The 11759-nt window shown below is 42.0% G+C and overlaps 1 protein-coding gene across 1 annotated transcript; it reads right to left on the reverse strand.

Moving 5' to 3' along the window:
* Nucleotides 1-589: 589 nt before the first annotated feature.
* MRPL23 (mitochondrial ribosomal protein L23) lies at nt 590-11380 on the reverse strand. The gene is made up of 5 exons (XM_027651343.1): nt 11308-11380; nt 11024-11146; nt 10289-10371; nt 8822-8895; nt 590-955 (listed from the first exon to the last, which is right to left on the reverse strand). The coding sequence occupies exons 1-5, from the start codon at nt 11331-11333 to the stop codon at nt 791-793; spliced, it is 471 nt and encodes a 156-aa protein (XP_027507144.1). The 5' UTR covers nt 11334-11380; the 3' UTR covers nt 590-790.
* Between the last annotated feature and the right edge of the window lie 379 nt (nt 11381-11759).

The following is an 11759-nucleotide window of genomic DNA, read 5'->3' on the forward strand; positions in this document are numbered from 1 at the left end:
GCACTGCAAGGTAGCTGCGGATACAGGAAGGAATACCAGGATGGGGGAAGGAATACCAGCGCAACCAATCCAGTAAACATTCCTAGGGCAGGCAGCCACAGAAGGCAACTACCTGCACTGCACAACAGCAAGCAGAGACATGCACCACCTTTGACTGTTCCTTGATGCTTCTGGGGATCAAACATACGTGCCCAATCATAAGCCTGTCCTATAGATCCTGTCCCCAAAATGCCACACAACTGTTACAGGATTGCAATAACATCACACACACTTCTCCAGGAAAGAAGGGATTGCTGCAAGTAAGGCAATACACGGGATAGTAGAACACAACAACTAACAATAAGGGAACTCTATGTCCTGAGCCTACAGTCCAGTTATCTACACTTCTGTGTTTACCTCTGACTAACCTATCTTGACTTTTATACATTCTATTCAGTGCAAACTGCACGCATCCTAGGAAATGAAATGCCTCCTATTTCTACTCAGAACAACCTGTAGAAGCGGAAAGAAAGTAAACACTGATACTCTCAAAGTCAGAAATTACAAGAAGGAATTCCACACTTTAGAAATAGTCCACAGGAAGTCCAAGTTCACAGAAAAGTCCTGATGCAGTCAGATTTATTTTACCTTTTTATTTCTTCAGGGCCATTTTATTGTAGTCATGCACACACAGCCAGGAAAAAAGACCCGCTAACAAGAATAAACATTCGGTCATTACAAGGAGGGAAGAATGCAAGTTGTGCTAATCAAAATCCCTCTGAGCCTAAAGGAAGGCAGCTGGCTTGTTGCATCAAAGTCCAAACCAATCAGGGACTCCACCTCGTCTGGGGTCACCTTCCTGCTTCTGCTTCTCTTTCTCCATATATTTACTCCTGAAGTCATCAAAAGAGCGAGTTTCTGTATCTTGTTCTTTCTCTGGAAATAAGTTGGGAAACTGAAAGGTTTGTCCTTGGCCCTAAAGAGAAAAAAATGGTCAGAGAGACATTCCAGCCTTTCTGCAATAGCTATGATGCATATACTTATAATGAAAGACCACCCTGAAGTTTCAGCTAGTGCAAAATGGTACCTTGTAACCTCCCAAGACCTCTTTCCACCCATCTCCCCAAGATACTTGTATATCCCTTCCCCCCAAAAGCTAACTTGCAGCCTCTCCTCTTTTGTGTGCTCTTAAGACACTGACATCTTTTTTTTTTACAGATGAATGATCAGGAGATGGACACCTCTTCAAAGACTTTGAACCAGCTCAGAGATGTTATGTGAGTCATACAGTAAAAGCAAGATGAGCAAAATAAGTGATTTTGTTAAAGTAACTCCACTGGGAAAATACATGGTGGATCAGGCATTCGTTATGTTAACACTCAGGATATGAGAACTGATTGCAGTTGTTTAGATCTTAGCCAAGGATAAGACAGAACATTCCTAGCAGCTGTTATTGTAGGGTGTAATGTGGGCATAGAGAATAACAGATATCAGAGGTCTCTTATCAACAGACATAAAGACTACAGTGTAAAACAATTAACAGTGAGAACAATATGCCTAATATATCACTAATGAGATTAAAGTGATTACATCTGCATTGTCATTCTGCTTAACAGACAAGTCATTTAGTGAAACATCATCATCAGATCTATGTCTCCCACTTGGAAAATAAACATTTGCTTGGTCTCTGGCTTTTATCTAACAGAAGGAAATCATTACTGGGTGGAAATGTACTATCCCATTAACATTACCTACTTGCTTTTTAGTGGTAAGCACAACTTCATTAAATTCAACATCATTGGCACTTCCATTCTGTATGGGCCCTTCCTTGCATAATAAAACTTGCAACTGATCACTCATAACTCTAAAATTACTCTCCAAAATACTTACAAACGGCACCATACATTAAGTTCTTTGGCAGAATATTGCATACAGAATTCTCAAGAAAAGCTTTTAATTGCTTCAGATCAAAACAGGTGGGTTTGGTTTTTTTAGATCGGCCATTCTTTACATTTGTGCAATAAATATAACCAAACAAGAGGCCCAGTTATGAAATGGTTCCACAAAGGACATGAAAGGAGCCTTCCACAACACAGCTACCTACCCTGCATTTTGGGATCAGAAATATGGCATAATTAAATCCAACAGAACCGTCACCACGTCCCTGACCCATCTGAATGTGTGCTATGTCTCATTTACTCAGATGTATTCAACCTGGTAAATAACAGGTGCGAAAAAAATCTAAACCTCAAGCATACGCTTTGGAGAGAAAAAACATGACTTATCCCAGATGACATTATCCAGACTGGAATCTACAAAATACCAACTCATACCCAGCAATGCTCTGGTTGTTTTTGTAGTGCATACTTCTTGGGGGTTTCCTAAGAGTCTGACCATACTACAAAAACAACAAAGGAGCTGCTGTGTACATAGCTTGATTCCAGCCTGGACAAGCTCAACTGGAACATATCAAGGTTTTCCTTTCCACTGGTGTACACTCTGGGGTTTCAACTCTTTTGTACCTTTAAATTACCAACAGGTATGCTTTTAATAGCTGTCCTATGACAACTAAAGCATAGTTCCATTTCACGGCACAGAAACTGGCCTTGAGCAATCCCCTCAGTGTCCTTGAGCAATCCCAAAGCTGCAGCCTACTGAAACTCTTCCTTTAGCTGGATCAGCAACAAGCACCCTTGAGGCCAAGCACTGCCCAAGATTTTAGCACACTGAAGCATTTGGGAAAGAATTTGTTTATATTATAAAAACTAGTGTGTTTTAACACAGTGCCACTCAGCCCTGTGGTACCTATAGAACAGACAGGGCCAATACTGAAGACTTGTCTGCCCTGAAGAGGAAGCCATTTTAATCAAACAAGACAGAAAACAATTCAGGCTAACATGGTAGGCATACCACCTACACTGAAAATCTGAGAACTATTTATATTGGTAACAGTGTAGTAAGGGACTGTTCTTGTTATGGAGCACTTTCATTCTGGTATGCTTCCAGGACCAATGCATTTCCCTCACTGGAGAATGAAGGAAAGCTGTCCCTAAAGCATACTAACAACATCCACGGTAATTCACCAAGCATTGCAAAACAGTTATTATTTTAAAAAGAGGGAAGAAAACAAAAAAGATACACACAGAGTCTGTAGCAAAACCAGACAAACCTTTAAGCTGTTTATCAAAGTGCTCAGAGTTCCCATTTCAAGGCTGGTGAAAGTCAAATATTGAGCTGAAAATGTCAATCTGTATCTGGAGTCTTTTAATAAATCAAAATCAGCAGAGACAAGTTGGCTCTTTCCAGCTCTTGTTTTGTGAAGAAATTCTGATTTTGGCTGGCAGCCAAACACGATTCGAAACAGCCAAGACATTACACCCTGAGAACTGAAGGTTGATAAATCTTAAGTAACAATACTCTGCAGTAATACTGCACTGTAAGGCTCTGGAGCGATGAAAGCTGTATGAAAAATAGCTGTTGTGCATGCTCAGTAGCCAGTTTTCAGAAGATGCCTGCATCTTGGGTATTTCAAAATTTCAAAAATACCAAAAGGTATCAACTTACATAAAGGACTGTGAGTCTGTCCAGGCATATTTATACTCAGTGCATCCTCCACAAGATGCCAGAGGCTATTGAGGTTCGAGCTCATATGCCACATCCTCAAAAATAAATGCCTACCAAAGGAACAGAGGGATTGGCACTTCTTTACACAGTGCTGCTTTTTCTTACACTTTTTCTTTGTAAAAGTTTTCCCTTCTATAACGGCACCATTTGACAACCCCATGATAAATGCATCCTCAGAATAAAATCCTCACTGGAATAAAGTGAACAATTTTTACTAAGTTCATCAGGGTTTATCTGGTTTGCAAACTGCTGGAACATGAAATGCTGGCGTACTCAAGCAGAAAGCAAAATTCTGGCTTACTCAAAAACCTTGCATTTGTTTACAGTTTTACCTTTTGCAAGCTCTTTATCTGCAGTCATCCTTTTAATTGCTGAATTATTGGAATTCATACAAGCTGAAGTAATCTCTAAAAAGGCTAGGGCTTTAGAACTTTAGAACTTCTGCCACCATAATTACCTTCATTAGAAGCACAGAGACAAGGGGAGAAAATAAGCACACCTTTCTACCCAATACAGCTGTGCTAAGAGAAGATTCTGTAAAAAAGGACAGACACTGGAAAAAAAATAATTTTGCTCAGATAATTTAGTCTGTCTTGGAACTGGGTGCTGCACTGCCACCAAAAGAACTTTTTCACCAATGTGAGGTGATGCACTGATATTCTGTCAGGATAAGCTCTGCCACCACAGGCTCTTATATGTAAGGGAGGCCTTACAGTGCTAAAAAAGGAACAAAAACCCAAACAAAGCAAGTCAGGGAAGCAGTATTGAAGCACCTAAAGAAATAAAGACAATATGATGATTTTATGCATTGCTATTCTCAATTTAGGGTCTTCATAGAGACCTCCCTCTTTCATACAAATTTTAAGGTTATGTACAAGTAAGATGTGTGGTCCAGTGTTCAGATAACAGAAATGGGAGGCATTAAACTTCTTGTCCTGCACAACTCTAATCCTCAGTTTGGCATTACCCAAAGATACAAGGCCTCATGAGAATTCATTTGTTAAATGCCAGTAACATCCTTCACAATAAATAGTGACCTAAGCATCATATATATATTTTCCCTTTAGATTTCAAGCCTTTGTCATTAGAAAGGGTGAAAACACACCTTCTTCTCAGAGTCTGTTTAAGGAGTTATCACATGGAGTGGTACAAATTGCCTCCATTCATTTTTTAATGAGAGGTTAAGTGACCATAATTGGGCCTATGAAGTCAAGTGTTAGCCTTTCCACTGCTGTGCCTCACGTCACAAAATTGCTGGAAGGATTATCCGGCGCAAATTCGCTTATACTTCTGTGACCTTTGCGTCCCTTGAAAAGTTTATTAATGGAAGGTCAGCACAGATATTACTGTGCAGAAATGATGCAGCAAACACTGATCATGTAAACAACTGTGAGATCTTCTGATTATTTAGATAATTGAAGCACTTACTACTGTCCTTCAGAATTAGTAGAAAAGTGATGTTTATAATATCATTAAATAAAAAAACCCGTTGGATTCCCAACAGCACGGAATTCAGTCCAGCAGTAGCAGCAAATGCAGCTAAGTTTAACAATACAGTGCATTTGAACAATTCTCCTACTATTGTGGTGGTAACATCTGATGTTAAAAAGTACAGCAAAACAGCCCAGAAAGCAACTTCAAAAATCCACTCAGGAATGACACTGCACATGGAGCATCCAAGTTTTCTCTGAATTCAAAAGAAAACTGCTCTCACATCTGATGTGCAAATAGGTTAATTACTGTGAATGTACAGGATGCTCTAAACAGGGTTTGAGGAGAAAGCATTTGCAAAAATGTTCCCACTGGTGCCATCATTCAAACAGCTAAATAGGTGTTAGTCCTAATGTTGACAAGGTCAGACTCCTTTTTACAGCCATCTCTGTTAGATTTCTCAAAACAGGTTTAATTAAAAATAGGTCTGGATTCCAGAGGCTTGTCTACAGTTGTGCTCCCACGGGTGCTAGCACCTGTTAAGCTAAAGCAGTGAGAATACTGAAGGAGGAGGAGGAGGGGATGTTGTTGTTTTATTTCAATTTTGCTGATGTTAATTCAACTGTAAAGTTTCCTCCTGGCTTTCTTTCCTTCTTTTTTTTTTCATTATCACAATTATAGCTGTATTGGAGTAAGGAGACAAGTTGCTGTATTACATTTTTTCATATCTACTCTGCAAAGATATATAGCTTTGGCTTTAATTTAAAAAATAAAACTATGTAGAAAAATGGCATTTGATATCTGAGGCCATAAGTCTCTAACTTAAACCTTTCTCACTGCATTCCAAAAGGGGAAAACACGCAGGCAGGCTCTGGAATGGCAAGATATTGTTGATCCACAGCCTTCTATGATTTGAGGTATTTTTTAATGTGAAAATATTATGCTTGGACAGATCACGTATTTGTCCAGTTACCGCCTGAGAATAAAGTAAACAGCTCTGAATCTCCAAGAAATAGTATTTGGAAAAGAAAGGACAACAATTCTTACATGTGGATCAGCTGGGGTACTAGCCTGACACCTAAGGGTATGTTGACTGTGACTTCACACACCTTCCACCTCTGAGACACTTGAAGTAAATTAATGAATATGTATCATGTGCTGGAATACGTAAGGTGATGCTTTATGAAGCAGAGGAACATAACTAGTCATGAGAATATACTCAGTTTCATTCAGGTAAACTGCACCACAGCTGCCACCAAGTCACACTGGAAAGAGCAATACTTCCACCTAGTGGGCAACAGAAAGATCAGTGCAAGACCTACCAAAAACTCATCCATATTTTTCCAGTCATAAGCAGTTTTAACTTGAAACTGGATTAATGAGAGAAAACACAGCTGGTAAAAATGGTGGGAAAGCCCAGCTATTCTGACTCACGGCAGATGCAAACTAATTCTCATGAAAATAAGGATTTTACAGCGGTTACCAAAGACTTTCCTAAATTAGGCAGATATTAACAATGGACTGCATGGGGCCTGTTACGGCCTGAATCACACCATGAATGAGAATGAAGGCAAACCCTTCAGATTCAGAAATGACACTGAGTTTCTGGCTTCACCCACTGTTTAAAGCTAGTGTGAACACAGGACTGGGAGCTCATTGTCTGAGACATGAGAGCTAGTGATGAAAAGCTACGAACAAAAGGAAAAAGAAAAAGGGGGAGGAATAAAGAAAAAGGGGGACAGACAAACCTAAATGTTAAACGAATTAACAGAAAACAACAAAAATAGGAAAAAAAAAAGAGCAAAAGAGAAAAAGAAAAGAGCAAAGAGACCAGGACTGAGGTGAGGAATGAGCAGACCAAGCTTCACTGACAAGAGTTTAGGAAATGGCCAGGATTCCCTCCCTTGAGATGAAATACAACATCAAAAGGTGGTCCCCTGATCCTGTTCATGGGATGGATGGAAAACATGGTCTTAAGAACTTCTTATGGTAACTATATCATAGGGCAGTGCAGTGAGGGACTCTTGGCTGCCCCCCTGTACTAAGAGCAGTCCTCAGCCAAAGCACAAGAGGGCTACATGCATTGCCCAGAAGACAAAATGGGAGGCTGAAGGACTGACCAGAGATCCTGCTGTGCACCAGCCTTCAGTACCAAACTAGTTTGGGTACATCTCCACTCCTCTGCCAAGCTACCCTTAAGGTGATGGCAACTATCCTAGGTCAAGAGGTTTGATGTGAAAGAAATGTGCACAGGCACTGCCTTAAAAAGTTGCTCCACAGAGGAGCAGCATTCTGCTTCCCACTCAGTCCCCCCGAGTACCCATGGGCTACAGACTACCTTCTTCTCAACTCAGCAGACAAGAGAAAAAAAGACTGCATTAAATACAACTAAATAAAATTTGAGAACTGACTACAGTTCGCTCGAGACCTGTGTCTACTTCAGTTTTGGGAAATGAGTTTGTAAAAGCAAAGAAGACACTAGTGGGAGGCTGTGATAGTGGAAAGTGCCTGTAATTACCTGCTATGGAACACCTCTCAGAGAAAGCAACTTGTGAGATAAAACTTCAGGCATTCAATTCCTCAGCTGTGTTCTTAATGAATCATACAATCCAGATCTCTAGCAGACAAAAACCTAACACAGACAATCCAGTTGGGAGAATGTGCCCACCAAAGCAAAGACTCTTCCTTCAAAAAGAATGTGCTTTTTAGCCATTGTAATGCAAAATCCTCACAGAGATAAGGTTGCCTCTAACTTCAGCACAGTAAATCAACCTTAGTCCTTATCTAAATACAACTCTGTTACTTTCTAGCAACATTGTATTCATACTGTTCTTTTAAAGGTAAGGGCTGTCTAGAAAAACAAGACTCTCCTCACTTTTCTTTCCACTCCCTTTCCCAGAAAAGGCTTAGAGGAGAACTTCTAAACACATTTAAACTTTAAAAAATTAAACAAAAAAAAAATCAGAATTCCCATTGTCTGTGCATCTTGACTTTGACCCCAATGCCACATGAAATCTTTGGTGGTCTTTAAGATCATACGGTGCTCCCACAACACTGAATCCTTGCCCCAGGATGGAATAACACTGAGGTTGTGTTGTCAACAGCAATTTTGAGCTTATGGTTTTACAACCATAAATAGCATTCCTTTAATGTAATTTTGGTATGTGAAGGGGTTTTCTGTCACTGATTGCACTTCTTTTTTGCGTAAAGACAGGTAAGCCCAAGAGAAGTCGAAACTATAATACGCCCCTGTTGTGAAAGAAACTTAGAAGCACACGAAGCTCCTTTTCCACTGCGCAACCAACACATGTTTCAGAACCTGGTTCAGCCACAAAGCATGCTTGTTAGACATGACTAAAGGCTCTCCAAGGAATATGCCTTAGTCTTCTCTGAAACCTTTAATAAGAAGTTCCCTACCCTCACAATATATTCTTTCACTTACTGGATGTTTCAGCAATCAACCACACAAGTCATGAACCTTCCAGCACACAGAGTACAGGGTCAGCATGAAACTCACTGGCAAAGCAGCACCATATGACATCAGACCACAACCTACACACAGGCCTCAAACCAATACAGGACTCGAAAACTAACCACTTGTTTGAATTTGATCTTCAGACTGAGTCATTTAAGTCTCTTTATATTCTGGAATGTATTAAAGAAACTGTCATTATTAAAGAATTGGCAGAAACATTCAGCCAACCAGGACACTTCACTGGACATTACTTCTAGCTTGGCTGGTTAACAGTCCTTTTCTCTTTGCTCACAAGCAACTATGTTAACTCACCAGCTGTACATAGGCGACCTTGTAGTCTGGTTTCTTCTCTCTCTGATTCTTGTGATTCCTCTTGTTGTTTGCACCTGCAGAAATGAAGAGAATCCCACCTTTTACTTCCCAGGACTTCTGAGTTCTCCAAAGCAAGGTCAGGCTGAAGGGGGGACTTCATTAGTTCTGATTTATTGTTAAGAGGAATATGCTTCCTTCAGTACCAGCATAGCATCACAATTACTAAAGTGTACAAAACTGAGGGACACTACTCTCCTTATTTACAAGCAGGGAACTGAAGTATCACCAGCCTGCTGACAGCCACTATGCCTTCACCTCACACACAAAGTCTGCAAAGAAGCAAGAAGCTAAGTCTCTTCAGTAGGAGTGGTAAACTGTCCTCCCAACATCAACAGCTTCAGGAAGACAAGGAGAAAATTACCACTAAACAGTTTTAAACTTGACAATTTTTCCTACCCAGCTAATGTGCTAGATATACTGTTTATACACCAGGAAATTATACTCCACATCCAAACAGTTCAAAGCACCCCAACCTTCTCCAAGTATGCTGGTCACAACTGAGTGGGAAGTACAATTTATTCCCTGCATGTTAGGCAGACATTAAACCTCTTCACATTATTAGATATTCTAACCCTCTTTTATCCCTGACTATATACATTCTACCATGACCTAAAATTCACAAAAAGGGACACAATGGTTATAAGGACAAGCATGACTATTTTTCAGTGCTGTTTGAAATCACGTGTTAGGTGTTTAGGACTTTATTTAATTCTGTTTTGCACATAAGCATATTACAGATGGTATTTCCAGGTTTTTTTCTTCTTTTATATGTTCTGAGTTTTACAATCTTATTTTGAGGCTTTTTTTTCATTCTCCATTTTTTACTACTACAGCTCTTTTTTCCTGTTCTTTTTAAAATGATCCCTAATCTTACATTACAAACACATAATCTATTAGACCATTATCTACTGGTCTAATCGAATATTTTTCTTTGCTCTACAAACTTTGCCTTTTGTTAGACCATAACACCTCCTATGTGTGCATGCAAGGTAATCTCAATTCACATTATTTTTCAAAAAAGGCTATGGCTGGAATTAAGTTTAATTACTAATTGTATCAAAACACGAGAAGCAGTTCCTTCTGAAGGGAGACACCCACTGGTCTTCAAGGAAATAGTACCAGCTACAAAAGCACAAGCTAGATAACTGTCAGGATGATAAGGCTTTTTAAATTCAGATTTTTCTTTTTAGAACTAAATTTACATCACAATTTAATCAACGCATTCAAATATGAAGTGGTGCATATCCATCTGAAGGCATGAATAAACAACTAAGCTGACTGACGTCACCAGCTAAGCCCTGGAACCAAAGTTTGCTGAAATCTAACAGACCTTTTGATAGCTATAAGTCCATTCTGGCGGCACAAGGATGCTGTATTCATCCCCTTGGATTACTCAACTGCACTCACCATACTGTATCCTGGTCCTCACAGCAGCTACCGGCACATTGTATATTCTTTCAAGGTAATTCCTGATGTCCACTTTTGTCATTCTAGGCAATGCAAAAACATTTTGGGGAAAGAAAGAAGAAAAAGCGTAAATAATTTAAAAAAAATAAACCAGAGACTGGTTGATACTCTGGAATAAATATGTTTTCTTCTTCTTTTAACCAGGGTAGCTTTACTGCACAAAAGTATAAACTCAACACAGACCACACACTGCTACAGCAATTCATTATCCATAAACTGTAACAACTGGTAAATATGTTATCCTCTGTAGCCTCAACAGTCAAAGTGCCAGATATATTCTGTGTTCAGCAGGCTTTTTCACTGCCTGAGCTGAGAGCCCTTTCTTTATCTTCTGAGTAGCAGTTTCTGGAATTACCAGAACCTGCCACAGGCTTGTGGGCTCTACTGTGTGCAATCAGACCGGTCAGGTTGGAAGAGCCCTGACAAACACCTGGACACCACCTTGCTTCCTCTGGATCAAATTCACATGCACTTCCTTCCTCTAAGCCCGTCCCTGGGAAGGCTGAGCCTCGCTAACCCTCGGTGAGAGGAGCCACGCAAGGCTCGGCACAAGTGAGTGCCCTCGCTGCCTTCCACAAGGTCTCCGCGGCGCAGAAGCCCCTTCCCGCTGCCCACAGGGGCACTCTGCCCTCCCGCCGCTCCGCCGCCACCCCCAGCTGCCGTGCCCGCACTCACTCCATGGAGACGCGGAACTGGACGGTGTCCTCGGGCTGCGGGACGCCGGGCCGCACCGCCAGCATGTAGAAGTTGGGACGGAAGATCCGCAGCTGCGGGCCGCCCCTCTGGAACAGCGGGTACCTGCGGGGACACGGCGCCGCGCATTGACCGCCTCACTGACCGGCTCCACACGCCGCTGCCCCGGCCCGAGCCCGCCCGGCCCCCCATCCCATCCCATCCTATCCCATCCCATCCCATCCCACCCCACCGCATCCCCCCGCCGCCCGTCCCGTCCCGCTCACACGACCCTCCTGGCGCGCGCCGCCATGGCCGAGCCCGGCTGCAAGCGGCGGCGCCAGAGCGGCTCCCGGCGGCGGCAGCTGCGCCCCCTGCTGGAGTGGAGGAGCACGGCGGGGCCGTGTGAGTTGCGGGTGCGGCCGCCGGTCCGACCCTTCACCGCGGGGAGCGGGACACAGCCTTGGGACGAGGAGGGTCCTCCAGGGGGGCCGCAAGGCCGGGGCAGGGGGCGGGAAGTGTCTGCAAAAGGCCACATCTGGAGTACTGTGTCCGGTTCTGGGCTCCTCAGTGCAAGAAAACCAAGGAGCTACTGGAGAGAATTTAGGGGAGAGCAACAATGATGATGAGGGGTCTGGAGCATCTCCCTTATGCGGAGAAACTGCGGGAGATGGGCCTGTCTACTCAAGAGAAGACAGAGGGGATCTCATTAATACGTATAAATATCTTAAAGCTGGGT

Source organism: Corapipo altera, unplaced genomic scaffold (genome assembly GCF_003945725.1).
Source record: "Corapipo altera isolate COAL_440 unplaced genomic scaffold, ASM394572v1 78, whole genome shotgun sequence".
In the NCBI taxonomy this organism is placed as follows: Eukaryota; Metazoa; Chordata; class Aves; order Passeriformes; family Pipridae; genus Corapipo; species Corapipo altera.

Excerpts from the sequence above, each read along its gene's own strand:
- MRPL23 (XM_027651343.1), bottom strand. The coding sequence starts at position 11,333 with ATGGCGGCGCGCGCCAGGAGGGTCGT. Across the intron at positions 11,147-11,307 it reads GCGCGCGCCAGGAGGGTCGT|GTACCCGCTGTTCCAGAGGG; the intron begins GTGAGCGGGACG and ends GTGTCCCCGCAG. Across the intron at positions 8,896-10,288 it reads GAGGACCAGGATACAGTATG|GTGCAAACAACAAGAGGAAT; the intron begins GTGAGTGCAGTT and ends TCATTTCTGCAG.